Source organism: Terrapene carolina, unplaced genomic scaffold (assembly GCF_002925995.2).
Source record: "Terrapene carolina triunguis isolate 2854851 unplaced genomic scaffold, T_m_triunguis-2.0 Scaffold96, whole genome shotgun sequence".
NCBI lineage: Eukaryota > Metazoa > Chordata > Testudines > Emydidae > Terrapene > Terrapene triunguis.
In genome coordinates this window covers 28,170,704-28,189,550 of record NW_020664447.1, presented here as the reverse complement: position 1 = coordinate 28,189,550, position 18,847 = coordinate 28,170,704, and the positions used below count along the sequence as shown (strand labels likewise).

General features: G+C 49.5%; 1 protein-coding gene across 1 annotated transcript in view; it reads right to left on the bottom strand.

The window, feature by feature from the left end:
- CD82 (CD82 molecule) overlaps positions 1–18,847 on the bottom strand; it is a 68,004-nt gene that overhangs the window by 18,218 nt on the left and 30,939 nt on the right. The window contains exons 2-5 of the mRNA XM_024214561.2: positions 14,958–15,039; positions 6,882–6,954; positions 2,963–3,087; positions 1,091–1,165 (exon numbers count right to left, since the gene is read on the bottom strand). Of these exons, the coding sequence (XP_024070329.1) occupies positions 1,091–1,165; positions 2,963–3,087; positions 6,882–6,954; positions 14,958–15,020 (336 nt within the window). The 5' untranslated portion in view covers positions 15,021–15,039. The remainder of the gene's footprint in view (positions 1–1,090; positions 1,166–2,962; positions 3,088–6,881; positions 6,955–14,957; positions 15,040–18,847) is intronic.

Below are 18,847 nucleotides of genomic sequence, written 5' to 3'. Positions count from 1 at the left end.
GGGGGGGGGGGGGGGGGGGGGGGGGGAGGGCTGTGGCTCCGCAGGGGAGCACGGCAGCATGTATGCAGCAGCATGTCTGGCGTGCGCGAAGCCAGACACGCTGGTCTGAGTGGCACGGTAAGGGGGCTGGGGGGTTGGAGAAAGGGAAGGGGGTTCCGGGGGGGCAGTCAAGGGACAGGCAGCAGTTGGATAGGCATGGGAGTCCCAGGGGTTTGTCAGGGGACAGGTAGGGGGTGGGGCCCTAGGGGGGGAAGTTGCGGGGGTCTCAGGAGGGGGCAGTTGGGGACAAGGAGAAGGGAGGCTTAGATGGGGGTGGGGTCCCGGGAGGGGGCAATCAGGGGACAGGGAGCAGGGGGGTTGGATAGGTTGGGGTTTCTGTGGGGGGCAGTGGGAGGGAGTGGATGGGGGCAGGGTGGGGCTACCCTCCCTCCCCGTGGAGTGTCCTATTTTTTGAATGTTAAAACATGGAATCCCTACTCACAGTGCAGCTCTCCATTCAAAGCAGGCTGCAGCATGAGGTCTCAGCTTCCTCACTCCCTCCCCCCCTTTCCTGTTGGTAGTGGCCAAGGGAATGCTGGGAAATGTAGTTCTTTCCCTGCTCCAGGGCTGGCTCTATAGGCAGGGAGCTAACCAAGGAACTACAGCTCCCAGGGCCCCCTGTTGGTTCTCAGCTCCCATCCTGGATCCCCCGGCTGCCGCCCCTGCAAATGGGCTGCCCCAAGCATGTGCTTGCTTTGCTGGTGCCTAGAGCCGCCCCTGACCACAAGTTAAGGGTTTGGTACTTCTGATGGTACCCATGGGTGAAAAAATAAAATAAAATAAGGAACTTCCTAGTCCTTGGGTACATGGTGCTGCTGGGCCTGGCAGGCACACTGGGACAGACTGGACAACAGGGCAGATTCCGTATGGTGTTGAGATAGCTTGGATGGGGAGAGAGCTTGACTGCATTGCCTGCACATGACATAACCAGGCTGGGAAAGTAAGAGCTTCCAGCCCCAAGCCAGATAGGATAAGGAGGAATGTATTGCAGGTCTTTGTCCCAGTACCAACCCTTGTGTCTCTTGAAGGCTTATAGGGAAGTGAAACTTACTGCATCTCGCTGGAAATAGATGAGCAGTCCGGCAGCAACCTGAGCTAGGAGGATCAACAGCAGACAGGTGATGTACTAGAAAACAAACAGAAGAGAAGGTGTTAACTCTGCTGGCTCCCCAAGCAAATCTACATCTATGGGCAGCAGCCTCAGTAGGGCTCAGGGCAAATACTGACAATACAGGCCTTTCATACAGGAGTAAGCAGCATTCAGTCTGGAGATTCCTGGCTGATCATGAAAACGAAGAGCTAACAGAATTAGCTAGAGTTAGCTGCCCAATACACTTCAGCCATGGCCTGCAGCTCTACCTCCACCACTAGGCTAGCTGCTGGGCCTGGCAGGAGCAGACTCCACAGCGGGGAGATGAGCCAGTTTGGTAGGTAGGGGAGCCCCAATTACAGTGTCTGCATGTGACAGAACATGCTGAGGCTCAGACCTCTCTTCCCCCACATTCCAGCCCTGGGCCTCGAGGGCAGCAGTTGCTCTTGGCACCAGATTGAGGGGTGGCTATGTGGCACGGCCTTGGACATTCTCCTCAGCAGGTGTGCTCAGAATGATTTTTTTTTTTTTAAAGTCAGTTTTACCAATCCATGGAATGGAGGAGACTTTAGTTAAGTTAATAAGCTGTGATGTGATTTTGTGTGTTTAAAGGAACAACAACAACAACAAAAATTTATCTGAGCCATCCAGGAGAAGGCTGGGCATTGCACAGCACAATGTTGTTGGGTTGGGTTTTTGGGGGGGAAGGTGCAGGGGAAGAGAATAGAGACTGGGAGTGCACTGGGGTCACATTCCTGGTTGTAACCAAGGCCAGCGGAAGCCAAAGTGAGCCTGTAGACAGGCAGCTCGGGTCAGAGCTGCTGAACCGGGAATGGCTACACAGCACCCAGACATTCAAGGGTGTGGCATGCATGCTTGTAGGCTGGCTGTGAGCATCCCAGGCTGTGAGCAGCAAAGTACTGTAAGGCACCTAGGATTACAAGGAAGTGGAGACAACCCCTTACTAGCCTGCAGCATATGCAGCGGTGTAGGGCACCTGAAAATTTGGGACACCAGGTAAGAGCGGGTCAGCTCCTGCACACCCAATGTGTGCTGCAGTCTCCTTAGGCAGGGGCCGTATTCACAGAGCCGAATGTGCCAGCGCGGTGCATTCCGAGTGAGGGAGAGGGTTGGGGGGGGGGGGGGGGGGGGTGGGGGCGGGGACCTGCCACTTCCCACCACGGGGAGGGGGGCCGGGCAGCTTGGTACCCTTTGCTGCCCCTCCCCGCCCCCTCGGCCCCGGGCGGCTGCGGTGTGTGCTGCGTACGAGGCTGGGTGGGGGTCGGGAGGGGGGGGGGGAGGTTCTTCTGGGGGTCCACGGGTCGGGGGCGATGGCTGTGCCTCAAGTCGGGCAAAGGGGCACCAGTTTAATACTACTGCATAAGGCTCCATAAATCTTAAGGACAGCCCTGCTAGCCTGGATTGCACCCCACATCCCATTACACCTGCACTGCAGCAGGAAGCAAGTCTCGTCTCTTCTCACACCCACCCCCTTTATCCATCGCTTCTGGCACATAGTCTTGTTCTCTCAGGGCTGCAAGGAGGATGGAGGCAGGGAGAGGTCACTGAGGAAATTTCTTTTCTGCATAATTGGTTACTGAGATGGGGAGAGAAAAATATACACTGCAGAGAAGGGAGAAGGTAGCCAAGATAGTAAACAAAAGCCCCAACCAGTCTGAGGCTGCCCTGCTGATGGTTCCAGTCCCCAGACACTGGCTCACTCCTGCATCACTCTCAGCAAGGAGATCACTGAGCCAGGGAGAAGCAGAGGATAGGGGCATAACCTGAAGAGAAGTTGGGGAGGTGGAGTAAAGGCAGCAGTGATTCACTCACCAGACCCAAGAGGCATCGGACCTCATTGACTGCTCCAACACAGCCCAGGAACCCCATCAGCATGGTGACTGCCCCAACTCCAATGAGGATGTATGCACCAACCTTTAGCGATTCAGATGAAGTCTCTGTAGGAGACAGGGAGGGGAAGAGTCAGCCATCAACAGACAAGCACTTACAGCCAAGTGTTTTGATTAATGCTTGTGCAGGTACTAAAGGCCCATATCCATGGCTGCAGGACGGTTGACAGGGGCATTAGACAAAACCTGAACAGAAAAGTTTGTCTGTGGGTAGAAAGGTTGCCTCCCTTCTCACAAACACTTTTGAACCTGCAGTTACTCATTCAGCCTGCTTGTAAATCTCAGTAAAGGACTAGTCACACCTTAGCTTCGTGTCTCACTTACAATTCCCTGACTAAGACTCAGAGAGCAGACACTGGTACTCCTAGAGATGGGGCAGGAGCAACCCCACCTGTCTACCTCATCACTATTTCCAAAATTCTTAATATTCAATAACTGAATGTTGGGGGAAGTTCTACCCCTTTTCCTACCAAAGTACTCCCTCTTTCATCTGCCTTTTCACATTAAAAATCCAACTTTATAAACACTCTTGTCCAGTTTCCACTCTAGTTTCTTCCCATCCATTTGCAGGAAGGGAATACTGTGAAGGACCAGGAGGGAGGGAGAGGGAGAGGGAGAGAGACTGTGTGTCAGACAGACACCCAATTGGCTTGCCGGGTGTTGGCTGGCCACGGTGGGCGGTATTCAGGTTACTTGACAATTTGAATGTAGTGCTCGGATGCCAGTGGCCGGCCAGCTGTGTATAAAGGAGTGCAAGGATACATTATTCCATGTTTAATACAGATCGTGCCTAATTGTAGCTCCTCTTGCACAATCCACCGGCAGCCCTTGCACTTTCCTTGAATGGATGCTGCCCCCTTGCCTCCATTTATGTTACACCCAATTTAGAAGGTGTAACCTTCCTTATAGGGGAAGGGCTCCGCTGCCATTTCAGTCCTCACTTCCTTCCCGACGGTCCTTAAATAGCAATTGTAGAAGCCGCAGAACAGAGGCTTGCCTTTATGCTGGTCATGGAAGGACTATTCCTTGCAGACTGCCCACCCCTATAGAGAGGTGGGAGGGAGGCAGACAAAAGGGAGGTTTAACCACCTTATAAGGAGCCTCACAGTGCCAGAGAAAGACATTTAGCAACACAAGAGTTTCATGATGCTGGGGAATTCTGGATGTCGTGTGACCAGTAAGGGAGGTTACAGGACTTACAAAGCTTGGTGATGCCTCTTCCTAGGTTGGGAGTCCCAGCAAACAAATCTGCTTTAAATCAAGACTAGGCCCAGGAGAGCATCATAGTTTTCCCTTCCCAACCCTCCCCCCACTCCCTAAACACAGCTGTAACATGTACCCAATTGTCATTGGAAACACATTCCACTAGAATGTTCTGGGAGGAAGGCAGGTAACCACCAAGGCCAGAGTCATTCATTGGAATAGCCTGAGCCAGCTCTCAACCCAGACTGAGAGACAATCCCACACCATATATTATCCAGAACATTAGCACAACCCCTGCCCTCCCCCCCCAAAAAAGTCAACAGCTTTGGGACTGAATGTAACATCAAGACATCACATCTTGGCCCTGTGACTAGACACGTTTGCCTTGCAGGGTGAAGTGTTTATGGGGGTAGCCCTAAATCAAAGTCCAAGCTCACACTCTGCGTGTTAGCAGAGAGCTCCACAAATCCCCTGTAGCAACGCAGGCATGACTGGGGCCTTTGAACACGTGTAGAATCGCTTTACTGCTAGGAGGCAATTGATGGGCCATTTCCACATAAAAAAAAAAAAAAAAAAAAAAAAAAAGTTATTTCCAACCCCAGAGCCAAAGTCTTCAAAAGATCCCAGGATCCTTGCTTGCAGCATCTTGGCTCTCGAAGGAAGGTTCTGCAGACTCTACTGGCAGGAGATTCCTGCTTTCCATTCCCCCTTGCTCCATGTCTTCCTGTTCTGGGCAGGCAGCCAAAAGGAGAACAGAGACACGTAGGCCCTTTCGCCAGCATGCTGGAATGCCCTGCTGTGCAGAACTCTTCCCCAGTCTCTGGTAGGGTTACTAAAAGCAGAGGGGAGGAAGAAAGATGTACAGGAAAGAGGGGAGTAGGCAGAGAAAGAACTTAGTTTGGAAATCCCAAGGAAGGAAGCCTAAAGCACTGTGGTGCACATTCAGCAGAGATTAAGGGTAAAATGGAAAACAACAGAGCTAAGACACAGAAAGACTGAGGCCAAGCAGAGCAAAGAGCAGCCTGTAGAGTCAAGTCAATGTGTCCTGCACATTTTGTTAGTTTTAGGAGGGTGGTGGAATCTCCATCCTTAGAGATTTTTAAGGCCCAGCTTGACAAAGCCCTGGTTGGGAAGATTTGGTTGGGGTTGGTCCTGCTTTGAGTAGGGGGTTAGACTAGATGACCTCCTGAGGTCTCTTCCAACCCTAATCTTTTATGATTCTATGATTCAATGGTGCTGTGCCAACAGAGGTTCGAATCATAGACCTAAATCATCCAGTTTAATAGGAACAGGTGTTTCCTTCTGGAATGCTGCAAGTAGACAGGCCCTGAGCAAACCCCTTTGGCTGCAAGTGTAAAGGGATGCATCTCCATTCACAACCTCATTGCTGTAGCCACCTTGTGATTCTTCCCATTGTAGAAGCTGAAGTAGCAACCCAGATCCTGCAGTAAAATCATGCAAGCATCAATGATTTGGGGCTGTTCTAGCATTTAGTATAAGGGTCCATCTCCCTCCCCTTCAACAGGCGACATTTTCCAGAAAGCCTCCTCATGGCATCCAAACCGCACATCTCTACAGATGCACGGCACATGGCTGGGTAGCCAATGCCACCTGCAGAGTCACTGGATAGCGAGTTGGATTCAGCATGGCAGCTACTGCTACTCCTCACTCCCTGGAATAAAGCTGAACCACTGTAGATTGCGTGCAAGGCTAGGCTCACACAACAGCCTCGATCCACAATTCTGGAGATGTGGGAAGCACTTATGAAATAAAAATACCCAATACTTTAAATACAAGAAAGCCACAAACATGTGACCTCTGTTGTGGGTGACAATTACCCAACTAACCAAAAGCCCTTTAAATCCCACCCTAGTCCAGGTTCAGTTAAAGCTAGTTCAATTTTTTTGGCTGGCACAGAATGCCTTGACCCCACTGAACAGGCCCAAGTCACCTTTCCTGACTGGGTATTTGTGAGTGAGGAGATTACTACTACACATGCAGGGGGCTGCGGACGTCAGACTAGAATGTGGGTTTAAGAACAGCGAGAGGAAAAAGCTCCAATTAAGAATTAAATACAGGTCCCAGTTAACAACCAAAATGAATGAATGAATGAATGAACGTGTAATCCATTGCATTTCAGCAAACAGCTTGAGAATCAGCTGCTCCTTTTGCTGTCTCCCAAGACCCATATCCTCTGTGGATTAAATATTCGGGCAGAAGCAGTCTCGCTGCACAGCTCTGGGCTCACTGAAAGTAACTAGATAAAGTAAGAACACATTTGAACTGGGGGCCCAGCAAGTAGCAATGGTCCAGCCACGTGGCTTGTAATGTATTTATCTGGAGCTTATGTCTGGGAAGAGATCTAGGATTTCTCAAGAGCTTTTATTTAGAAGTATTTTCTCTGAATGGGGCACACTTTAAGGTTATCATCCCTGGGCTGATCCAACAGCCCCTCTAAACAAGATCATTAACTATTGATGTTCTTCTAAAAGCCAGCCAGAAGCCAGTCTTTGCTGCTATGCCGTAAAAGTCCCTCCCACGCCTTTGTATTTAAAGAGCTAAACACACAGAGGGACAGATCTCCCACAGGATATAAACCAGAAGATAAAAAGAGAGAGGAGAATGAATCATGGCCTTACGCAGAACTGAAATGAAACTGCTTCTGTCGACTAAGATCCACACTCCAAAGCCCAGGATCACAGCACCCAGGATCTGAAAGAGCAAGAAGGGTGAAAGTCACCAATTAAAAACAAACAGAACAAAACAGGGAGTGGGGGACTGGTGGCTAAGGGCTAAACAGCAAGTGTCCCACTGTTCCCACCCTTCCTCCCATCACACACCCTTCCCCAAGAGCGAGCAAGCAAGATTAAATAGTCACTCCCGGAAGTAGTCCCAGCTAGCAGCACACAGGCTCTAGGTTCTGCTGTTTGGAGGTTATTCATGTAGTGCTTTAGTTATACCTGGTGCTGCAGGGGAGGAGAGCTGGGACAGACAGTCAAAAGGCTCTCTGCCCTGAAAGGCTTGGAGTGAGTCTTAAGGCACAAGCTATACAAGTACAGAGCAATGCTGTCCAGAAAGAGCAGCAAGAGGCAGGTATGTGTCACACACAGGTAGGCATTATAGGAGTTTTTGGACAGAGAAAGCCTTGCTGCTTGATCCAGGGTTGTGCTTTCACGGGGATGGGGAACCAGCTACCTAGTCCTATGGGGTGCCTTACAATAGGGACCCTTCAAGGGAGCATCAGCTAGGTCTAGCTGACTCTAGCTTAAGTGCAAAGCATCAAATGCAGAAGTCAGTGCTGTCGAGCTTGGGCTCCTACGAGTAACATGCACAACCAGAAAGTTCATCTCCAAGGAACAAAGCCACAAGCTATGGTGCATGAGGGGGACAGCTGAGCTTCTGGCATGGGGCCAAGACATGACAGGGAAACTGAACAGACAACACTACAACCAAAACCCATAACACTCCACTGGCATCAACCAGCTGGCAAACTCTGGGGATAGCACAGACCAGAAAGAGCTGGTTGTTCCAGAGAGAAGCAGCAGCAGCAGCCCATCCCCAACTACCACACAGCCTGCCTGGGGTGAGGATTAGCAGTAACATTTCTCATCTGGAGCAGGGCGTTTCTGATGAGAGGATAAAGGGGCACCAGATTGATTGTGGTTACATTTTGATTGTGGTTACATTTTGTTACATGCACACAACTTCCCCGGCCCTTATACTGAGACAGAACTCTCACTTTAGGTACCTGCCTTGTACCACAGTATCTTTTATATTGGATTAATTCCAACAGCTAGTACTGCAGTGCCCAGATACCCCATTCAGCATCACAGCCCACTGCACAAATGGAGGGCAGAGTCCCTATACCTTTAAAGCAGCACACAGATCAGGCTCTCATTCATTTGTTTAACTGCAAAAGGCACACTCAGAACAGAGGTTTGCAGCTGTGTTCTGAAGCGCGAGACTTAGGGCAAAAATAGAGAGGCGGTTCCAGATGGCAGGAGCTGCCGAGAAGGCTCTTGAACCAAACAGTGACAAGACTGCAGGATGGGACAGAGAAAGCTAGATGAGCCAAGAGAGGAAGATGCAGATTATGGGCCAGCTGGAGCATGTTCACAGAGGTTTGTAGAAACAAGGGAAATGAGAAGCTAGCTCCTGAAATTCTGCTTCCCATAGGTTTTGAAGACTGTTGTAACTTTACAGTCCTCGCCAATGCCACAAACAGACTTGCACCTCTGTGCCTCATACCAGGTGGTGTCCATGGAACTGGAGTGTAATCACACCCCACAAGAATCTGCTTTCCATTTCCTTGCTTAGGGGACAGCAATGCATGGCTGGGAGGGGTGCTTGGTAGCTGTGCTGGTGGCAGATGACCAAGAAGGATAAGAAACTCACCACCCAAGTTAAAGCAGAATTAAGGGACAAATAAGTTACATGCAGACAAGGGAGAGAGTGAAAGAAATTGCACCTCAGTGGTGGAAAGCTTGCAAAGGCTATACATTGTAAGGGGCAGGAGGACTGGATCTTGTAGTGTGCATTAGTGCCCACCCTTAATCTTAAACTGGACTCTGTTTAGCCCAATACTGGAAAAGTGCCACACTGGCCCTCTTCCAGTGGGCCTGAGCACACTGCAGTATCCCAGGCAGGGTTGGGACAGCAGATCAAGCCAGGGAGTCAGCTAAAATGCAAGATAGAGAGGGATGTAGCTAACATGGCATTCCTAGGGATGGGTGAATTTACAGATAGAGAGAGAGTCTCCTGCTTAACCCACAGTTTCTCAAAAATATTCATATGACTTTCTTATGGAGCAGTGATCTTGGGGTGTCACCTATGTTCTGCTGTTGCTGACAAAAACCAGAACTACTTCTAAGTTGTGTTCCTGGGACGCTATTTGTTATGAGGCACTGGGACAATCCACGACCTTTGTTCAGTCTGCCTTTTGCTCTAGTCTGCAAATCTTGTGCTTGCAGGAAGCTGCTGTAGAAAAACAGAGGGGCGGGGAAGAGAGGAGAAAGGAAAGAGACAGGCTGCATTGCTATCCCCTGACAGAATTTCAGATCCACTCCATGTCTATGCCAATTCACTGAACACAGCTAGTAGGGTTGCTCCTTCCACTAGCTCAAGTGCAACATCTTTCTTACTCTGTCTGTGGATGGGAACTGCAGTGATCAGTGAACTGCAATGGATTAAGCAATGGTGTGTCCTACAACCCTATCCCCTACAGGATTCTAGCCAGGGCTCCTGTCAGAGTGAAAAGTGTCAGCCTCGCTACCCAGCATTGAAAATAAACTCACTTCAGTGACACACCAAGCCAAGCCTACTGGAAAGTGGCAATTATGGCCTCACATTGTATTTCCCTTAGCAGGATAATTACAGGGCCCAGCTCAGTGCTATCTTGGGATGACAGTGTGGTGTGTCAAGATGGACTGAGGTCACGTTCTGCCTAACAGACCAGCAAGTCTGAGGGTTGATTTTAAACTTTGGGATTTTGTTCAAGGGGACTTTGTGCCTCACTCGCATATATGTTAAGAGGAGGGTAGGGCAGAGAACTGCACAGTGCAGTGGAAACGCCTCCTCTACTCCCCACACATTTCAGTCCCCCGTCCTCAGAGGGTCTATGTTGCATAGGCCTGCACATGGCGAAGGCTTCCAATAAGGCTGAAGTTATGGTCCTGCAACATGGACAGCAAGTCTGACTGAGGCTAGGAGCCCCCATCCACACTGGAATCATGGACTCCAAAGTGAAAGCAGCAGCCACTTGCCCAGCTTACTTGGTTCAGAGATGAAGCTAGATGGCTAAAGTAGGTGGCCTCCCCTTGACTGCAAGTCTACTCTTCACCATCCACTGTATAAAAAAGCCACACCTGGAGAGCAACATACCATAGACTATATACAGACTCAGCCTTCCCTCACCTCAGCCCCACAATGCCATCTCCAAGCAGCCTTAGCTCTGAAGCACTCAGACTTTTGTCTTTCCCATTTGCTGTAAGGAGAGCAGGAAGCACAGGTGAATTCTCTCTCTATTCAGTGGAGCTGTGTGACCTGCCTTGGCTGCTCAGGTCTCCAGGCCTCCAACACATCCTTCCTGGTCTCCCTAGGGCTACTTCAATTGGCTAGGACTATCACCTAGTACTGGACAGGTGTCATTTCAGTGTCTAAACAGCAGCCAGAATGGCACAGTGTTCCCCTAATGTTTTAGCCATCACCTTCTGATAGGCCCAGAGAGTCCATTTCAGCCAGGCAAGAACTCTAGGTTAGAGACCTTGACCATGAAACCAGAACCAGGAAATATTCCTTCCTTTGGTCCTTTCTAGATAGTGGACAGCAAATGGGAGCTCAGAGCCCCAGGACCTGGAGACCTTTGCCACCCAGTTAAAGCCCAACAGTGGTTGAGACCTGTAACTCCTTAATTGCATGCACACACTCAGACTTCACAGGGGAAATCCAAACATTCTGCAGATCCCTGGATTTGAGAATAGTTTTGACACGTTCATAGCATTGGTTCCCTCCAGCCCAGGTCAGTAGGATGGAGGTGCCAATCACATGGCTACAGCTGATGGGTCAAATAGGACCACAAAAGTCAGTCATCATAGGTATTAACATGCAAGTTCTCTGCAGGGATAGGCATTTCCTATTGCCACTGATCATCTGTGGAATGACCAACCACTTGAGCTTTACACTCCAAATCCATCCCAGCTGGAACCAAACCCACCCCAGCACGTGCCTGTCATTTCAGGTTGAGGGCAGTCACCCGTTATTCACTAGCCTCAGCTTGACAGAAAAGTCTCTAGGACTAAGAGCCCCTGCTACCAGGGCCGGCTCCAGGCACCAGGGTAGCAAGCAGGTGCCTGAGGCGCCAATAAAGAGGGGGGCGGCATGTCCGGTGGCAATTTGGCAGCGGGGCCGTCACTCCCTCTTGGAGCGAAGGACCTGCAGCCGAATTGCCACAGATTGCGATCGCGGCTTTCTTTTTTTTTTGGTGTGCGTGCACTTGGGGCAGCAAAAACGCTAGAGCCAGCCCTGCCTGCTACTCCCAGAAACAGCACTCAGCACCCTTGATAGGGCTGCCCAGGCATTAAAGTCCATAGACTTGAGTATTCACAGTGGATCCATCTCACTGTGATACATGCTTTGTATAAGGCATCTCCATCCAGTCCTTGAGTTACTCTAAGGGAAAAGCCTCCAGCTCCCACCTCCCACATGTTGCCTCATGGGCACATTGAGCATTAATGCAAGTCCCCTCTTCCCACCAACGTGCACCCACATGGCACAGCTTAGACAGAAGTCTGCTCTGAATCCTTGTGCTAAGGAGAGCATCACCCCCAAATGGAGGACACTTCTAGAGGGACACAGCAGCTTTGGGATAGTTTCTCACCTCCTCCCCCCTCGCCATCACCACTACAGAGTAGGACAAATTGCAGGGGATACTGCTTGGCTCTCCTGCTTCAGAACTGACCCCAGAGCAAATACCCCTCTAGATGGTAGGGTAGTACCTTTACTACTTACATGGGGCCCTCAATGGATCCTGCCTGGCTCAGGGAGGGATGTGCAGACCTCATTTGGTCAATACCCCTCCTAACTCATTGCCCCTAGTTCAGCACTGCAGCCCAGCTTTTCATTGGGCAGAGGCCTAGTACTAAGTCAAACAACAGCATTTGTCTGAAACGTCACAGGAGAAGAAGCAGATGAAAGTTGCCCAGAGAACAGCTGCTTCCCGTCACCTGCAGCCAGCCAGAGGAGGCCCAAGGTCCCTGAGAACCCTGCTGCAGAATTCCAGCATCAGCCGCTCCCCCTACCCCCACCCCGCAGCATCTTTCGACCTCTTTCCGTGCAAAATGTGGGAAAATACTTTGCAGTTTGTGGATCAATTTGAAGGAGCAGCTTGGCTCTGCCCCCTTCCACCCTCCCCCCTGCCAACTTAGAGCTATCCCATGGGGGCTCCCCAGGAACACTGGTTTACTGGCTGGGAAGGGGAATCGTGGGATGGGGGGAGGGAGGAAGTGAGGGAGAGGGTGTGGAATAAAGAGACTTTGCAATCCCCACTCAAACATTCAGCAGCAGCAAGGGAAAGATAAGCAGGGTTATTATAGGGCAAGACAGCACTGCAAGCTATTGTAAGACATGCAGCCTCTCCTCCCTCTCCTGTTGGAGAGAACCATCTCCACAGGAATGGTAAGCAGGGCTTCTGGAAGGCAGGTTATTTACGACCAAGACTCCCACAACTTGGTTACCCCACAGCTCCCCTAACCCCCACAAAGAGACCCTGAAACAAATAAGAGGGGAGAAAAGAAAGCCACATTAATCCCCTATTTTCCTACCTGCACTTTTTTGAGACAGTTACACTGAACACAGGAAATGCCCCAATCCCTGGAACCAGGATGATAGTCCCAGGGTACCTCTCCCCATGATCCAGGGGGTTCTGTCCCCTCCACAAGTTGCTATTCTTGCTGAATGCAAACCAGAACCTGCCTAAAAAGTAGCTGAAAGTCACAAATCTCTTAATAACTTTAGGGTCCCCCTGGACCCCAGCTCACCCCATCCATCCCCAGAGGAGTAGGAGGTTGTAAAGGATAGTTTGTTGTATCACGCCATAAACCGGGTAATACCTTCTGTTATGGGCAGGTAAGGGAGCAACAAAATCCTAACCCATCCCCTCAAAACTGATGGGCAATTACAGATAAGCCAGGGAACAAGTGTGCATTGGCAGAAGAGCCAGATACAATCCTGTAGGACTTTTCCCCCCTCACTAACCTAGATTAAAACCAGTCCCCTCAAAGCTCGGATGGCCCTTTAAGACTCTCCTCGGGTATGCTAAGAACATCCATGACCTTTGGTCCCTAGCAGTCTTTAATTGGAATCCTGGCTACTCCGAGAGGGAAGCAACAGAAACACATGGCAGGGAAAGAGCTAGCATAGCAAACTGAAGGAAACCAGATCCAGATGTGTCCCAGTTGCAACATCAAGGCCAGCACTCCAGGAGGCTGCAGCATAGCACAGCTCGAGGCATGACAGTGTGTGGGGTAGAGGAGTAAAGCCACAGTCAGAGGATAAGCTTGGAAAGCAAAGCTCTCATTTTACCAGGCTTCTGTCGTACATATTCAGCAACGTTGAGAGAGACAGGCAGAGTTTAACCATCACAGGAGAATAGGGGAAAGCTGGAGTCTGAGGCAAGGTCTACACTAAAGTTAGATCAACCCAGCTACGTTGCTCAGGAGCACAAAATGGTGGGTGCTCAGCACCCACAGGCAGCTCCCCGATCAGCTCCCTGCACGCACCCAGGATTTTCTGCCCGCCAGCAGGCCCTGTGGCTCAGTGCCCTGCCCTCCCGCTCGTGGCAATTTGCTGTTTCATGGCATGCAGGAGCCTGGGAGGGAGGAGCGAGGACATGGCACGCTCAGGGAAGGGGGTGGAATAGGGTGGAGAGGGGGCCAAGCACTCTCCGGCACATTGGAAAGTCGGTGCCTATGCTCAGGGGTGTGAAGAATCTACACCCGAGCAACATAGTTAAGCCAACCTAATCCCCAGCATAGACAGCACTAGATCAACAGAAGAATTATTCTGTCAACCTAGCTACCACCTCTCAGGGAGGTGGATTAACTAGAGCAATGGGAGAATCCCTCCCATCACTGTAGTGAGTGTCTACACTGAAGCAAGAGAGTAGTGCGGCTGCACTGCTACAGCATTTCTAGAGAAGACTCCCTGAGGCTTCCCTACCCTAGTGGTATAGTAGAAAGAGAGCCTGAGACAGAAGTCTTGTATCAGAGGCTTTGACCACTACTTTAGTTCAGGCCTCACATCAGGCCTCTGATACAAGACATACTCTCAGGCTCTCTTTCTACTACAAGTGGTACCACCTTGAGAGAGAGTCAGAACAATCCCAGCGTGACTTACAATTTAGATCAGCCTGAGGAGAGCCCTGAAGGGCACAGATATCCCAGCCATTAAAACAAACATAAGAGGAGTTTTGTGGGGAAGAGCGGTGATTGAAGGAGAAGTTGGGGCCAAACACTCAGGTGAATATATGCCAGACGTAGACCCTCCCATCCTCACCCAAACCAAGCGAGCCAGCACCAATCAGGGATTCTGAAGCAGCTCACACTGGGCCCCCCTCCCAAAATCCAAGCCTCCTCATCCCACAGTCAAGCCTGCACCCAAGCCCCTCAAAAATTCCACTTCAAATGGAAAACTTGGGACTGATTCAGCTTTTTCAAAATCAAAACCAGCCACTGGGACTTGAAGTGAAATTATGATGGTTCTGTGAAGCCTGCCTGAACTATTTAGAAGAGGAAGATTGCAATGGACTCCGCAGGTTTTGTGGCTTCACCGCTCTGTAGCAATCCTGTTGCTGCTGCTTCAGATGTGGCAGAAAAAGGAATGCAATAATGGCAAATTTCCAGGGAAGCGAAGTAGGCCCACTTTCCCCTTTCCATTGACAGAGGAGGCTGTAGGCACTAGACACAGCAGGCAGGGTATGTGGAATAGGGCAATCGGTCTATTTCAGCCAGGGAAGGGGGATGGGAGTGTCTACAGCTGGAAGCCACAAAGCCACAAGGGGCATCAGGGTCAATGACGTTTTGGAGTGGGCACCTATACTAAATTTTAGCTTAGTCTGAAGTCTAAAGGTCCACATCTGAGGCTATATATAGTCCCTTCTGCCCACCCCTTAATTCAGAGTTGCTCATCTCAAGCCCTCCCACAGAGGCAAGAATACTTACAAAGAAGAGAAGGTTGAAAAGGAAGAGGAAATACTTGGTGACTTTCAAACAGTCGGACCCCATCTTCCTTCACTTCCAGGATCTAAAGGGAAAAAAAGCAAGACAACAATCCACGTCAGTATATAGCCTCTAGACAGCATTAAAGGGGCACTGGTCATCACTAGAGATAGCTCTGAGCCATCATTTTGTCAGAGATCCAGCTACATAATAGCTGGTTCTGTAGAGATCATGTTTGGGCCAGCTGGATGAAGGGTTCTCCTTACTGTCAGAGAAGAGGATGGACCAGACTGACCACCACTGACAAAGTGCCACCTTTGTGGAAGTTTCCTGGATGGTGACAGAGGCCTACAATGTAATTCTGTTAGCGTATGTCTACACTGGAAACTTCAAAGTGCTCCCGTGGCAGTGCTTTGAAGTGCGAGCATGGTTGCATGTGAGCGCTGGGAGACAGCTCTCCTGGCACTCCTGGTAATACACCTCCAAGAGGGGATTGGCTCCCAGCGCTCTGAGCCTGTCTACACTAGCGCTTTAAAGCGCTCAGGGGGGTGATTTTTCACCCCCGACCCAGCAAGTTAGAGTGCTATAAAATGTAAGTGTAGACAAGCCCACAGTCACAGAAGGGATTTAACCAGCTAGGAGCCTTGTAATTCCATCACTATTTATATGTAATCAGCTGAGGCTCCAACTCCATATCCACAGAGGACACCGCTAAGCTTTGAAATGAATCTTGTCCAGCTCTTTCTGTATGCCCATTCTACCTCCTTACTCCCCCAGAGCTCTCTTCCTTTCTCCCTATGGGCCTGTAGACAGTCAAAAAAGGGGTCAAGAGCCTTGTTTGAAAGATCATGTCAAAGAGGTCTTTTCCAAAAGAATTTCTAGGAATTATTTTGGGGCAACTCTATGGCCAGCGTGTTATACAGAGGTCAGACTAGATGATCAAAGTGGTCCCTTCTGGCCTTGGAATTTAGGTCATGCCAGCCTTGTACAACCCAACCCAGTAGCCAGTCACCTGTGTGAATAGGAGAACCCTTAATCATGCAGGACGATACAGACCTCAAGCTGTATGCTGCTGAATTGCACGAATTAATGTCTTTGCTCAGGGTCCCTTAAAAGATGGGCAGTCAAACTTGTCACAAGGATGTGCCTGCAAATGCACCTTTCCATTTTCAGTACAATGTGATGACAAGCCTCTGGATGTAGGTACCAGTAGCGCAGGCTCCAGCACCTCAGGCAGCAGTTTGATGATGCAGGCCAGAGTAGTACAGACAATACAAGAGTGAGAGCAAGAGGCATTTGATGACCATACCACAGTGTGTAGAGTCTGGTTTTCAGAGGATCACAGAAAGAGTGTGTTGGAGCTTATGTTTGGGAGACACCAGATGGGTAAGAGAATCCTGTGAAACATTTCCACTATTTGTCCTGTGTACTAAGACAGACATTGCAGAGCCATAGTTCTTTGCCACAAGCCAATGCAGCTTCACTATACCTGAAACAACTTTCAGAATATCTGTCTGTCCAATTAACATGAACATTCAGCATAATATGGGGGGTGGAGGGGGAGGGAAGAGAAGAGGCCAGTGCAATTTGGGGTTGGATGAGCATCACATATTGGTGCAAGGAGAGGCTAGCCCATCCCAGTAATACTTTTGGGAGACTATCTGCAATATAGTCTTTAGTTCTGGGTTCTACTCCAGACAGATGTGGACAAAGTGAAGGGAGTTCAGAAGAGAGCTGGAGGGATCGAATTCATTTCTCTTATTTCATCCTAGAAAGGCATAGCTTGGTTGAGTGACTGATATTTAAAGGGGAAGATTTCCACGTCTCAGAGATCTGTTCCTTCCTTTCCAAAATAAGGATAGCTTCTGGGGAGAATGTGAAAAACTAGCCTCTTAGCATAGTTTAAAGTGCTTTTGAGTTGCTCGCTCAACAAAGACTGATGTCTCTTTAAAAGGACATAAGTAACCCACAGGAAGGATGAGATTGGGGTAAAGCATCATTCCAATTAAACAGCCAACCCACAAAACCTAGGACAACATCAGCAGAGCTTTCTGGCTTTGCGTTTGTTCAGCAAGGGTCACTGGAAGCCAGTGTGTTATTTTGTTTCAGTCCAAAGCTTCTGGCTAATCCTATTAAATATTTAGGTTAATTCTGGGCTAAACTGGAATGTAGGTTTCATTCTAATTGGCCAGTTTCCCCCACCAATCAGCAGTTCATTCTAGACTACAGGGAGGGAATGCTGAACTCTAGCTATTCTGCAAGGAGGTATTACTCTGTCTTCAAGGCAGAGTCCAAGACTGGACTGGGTCCTAGGTCTGTAGCTGGACAGTAAGCGATGCGTAGGTATTATTGTCATATGACTGATGGGGAAGTGACTGTTACAGTGAGTTTCTGACCGAGCCCCTGCTCCCAGTCACACTCCCAAAATACACAGCTTGGAATAGGTGACAAGCACAATATGTAACATGAGCATTTTTGGGTAGGAAGAGTCACTATGCATATGTCTACACTACAATTAGACACCCACAGCTGGCCCACGCCAGCTGGCTCAGGCTTTGGGGCTGTTTCATTGCAGTGTAGACTTCTGGCCTTGAGCTTTAAGATGGAAGGGGCCCATTAATGACAGTATTAATTCCCCTCAGACAGCAAGGTCACACCCACACAAGGTCTCCTGGACCGTTCCAAGAGCAGTATTAACCATTTTTTATTCAGTAGGTAGCAATGCAGTGTACAGAGGCCTATGCTTCATAAAAGTCTTGCAGAAACTTCCCATTTTATCACAACCTCTAGGAAGTAGTTCAGTTTTTACTGTCTTTTTTTTTTTTTAATTTCTTGATTTCTGCCAAGACTAACAACACTCTTGTTTGCATGAGGGATTGTACTTGGTGATGGGAACTATACAACAGCTCCTCACACTCTTTTAGCTCATGACACGATCATGAGCGAGGGGTGTGATTGCTGCAAACCCAGCAAGCGAGCATCCTGTACTCTTGTGCATGTTCCTCAGCCAGTCTCAATGAAGCTCTCAGGGAGCTAGCTCCCCAGACAGAGGTGGGGTATGTGTGTTGCGATTCTAGCTCTTTCCACTAGCCGAAATATAAAAGCCAAATACTGTAACCTGCTGCCCAAGCCAATAGGGATTTAGCATTAGGAGTCAGTGTCCCCAGAAATGATTCACCACTTTTTCTTCAGGGTTCATGACAGTTTTGCAGTAGACACTAGGCAGTCACATGACCACTTAGTTGTCTCCAGTGGGGCTCACGAGAGTCTCTTAATACTTAGGGAGGCACAGAGGTGCAGGGGGATGTTAAAGCACTTAACAGGGAGTTGTAAGAACAAAGTAAAGTAGGCAAGTATTCTCTCCATCTCACAAATGGGGAAACAGATTTGGGGAGGGACTTGATCACATAGCAAGGAGCATCTCCCCCCCAGCACAGTATTTTTTTTAGACACACACACTCTGATGCTAGAGCATTGGTACGGTCCTCTTGCTGTAGGCAGGGCCGGCTCTAGGTTTTTTGCCGCCCCCAAGCAAAAAAAATTTTGGCTGCCCCCTGTCCCAGCCCTGGGCTCCTCGCCGGACCCCCCTGCTGCCCCAGCCCTGGGCTCTCTCCCCCACCACCTGCACCCTCCTTCCGCCACAGCCCTGGGTCACTGGTAACTCACTCCCACAGCAGGTCATTCCGCAGGAATTTTAGATGTGCACAGAACACAGACAGGATTGGTTCCCATATGGTTACAGAACTGCAGTAAAGTGGAACAATTTTCAGCTTGTGTGACTGGAGGATATCTGGATGCATATTATAAGACTGTCCTACATAAATGAAGAAAAGTTGAGGTGCCTTTATTATTCTTTTGTTCCTCTTTCTTTCTTTCTATGGGGAATTTGCCAA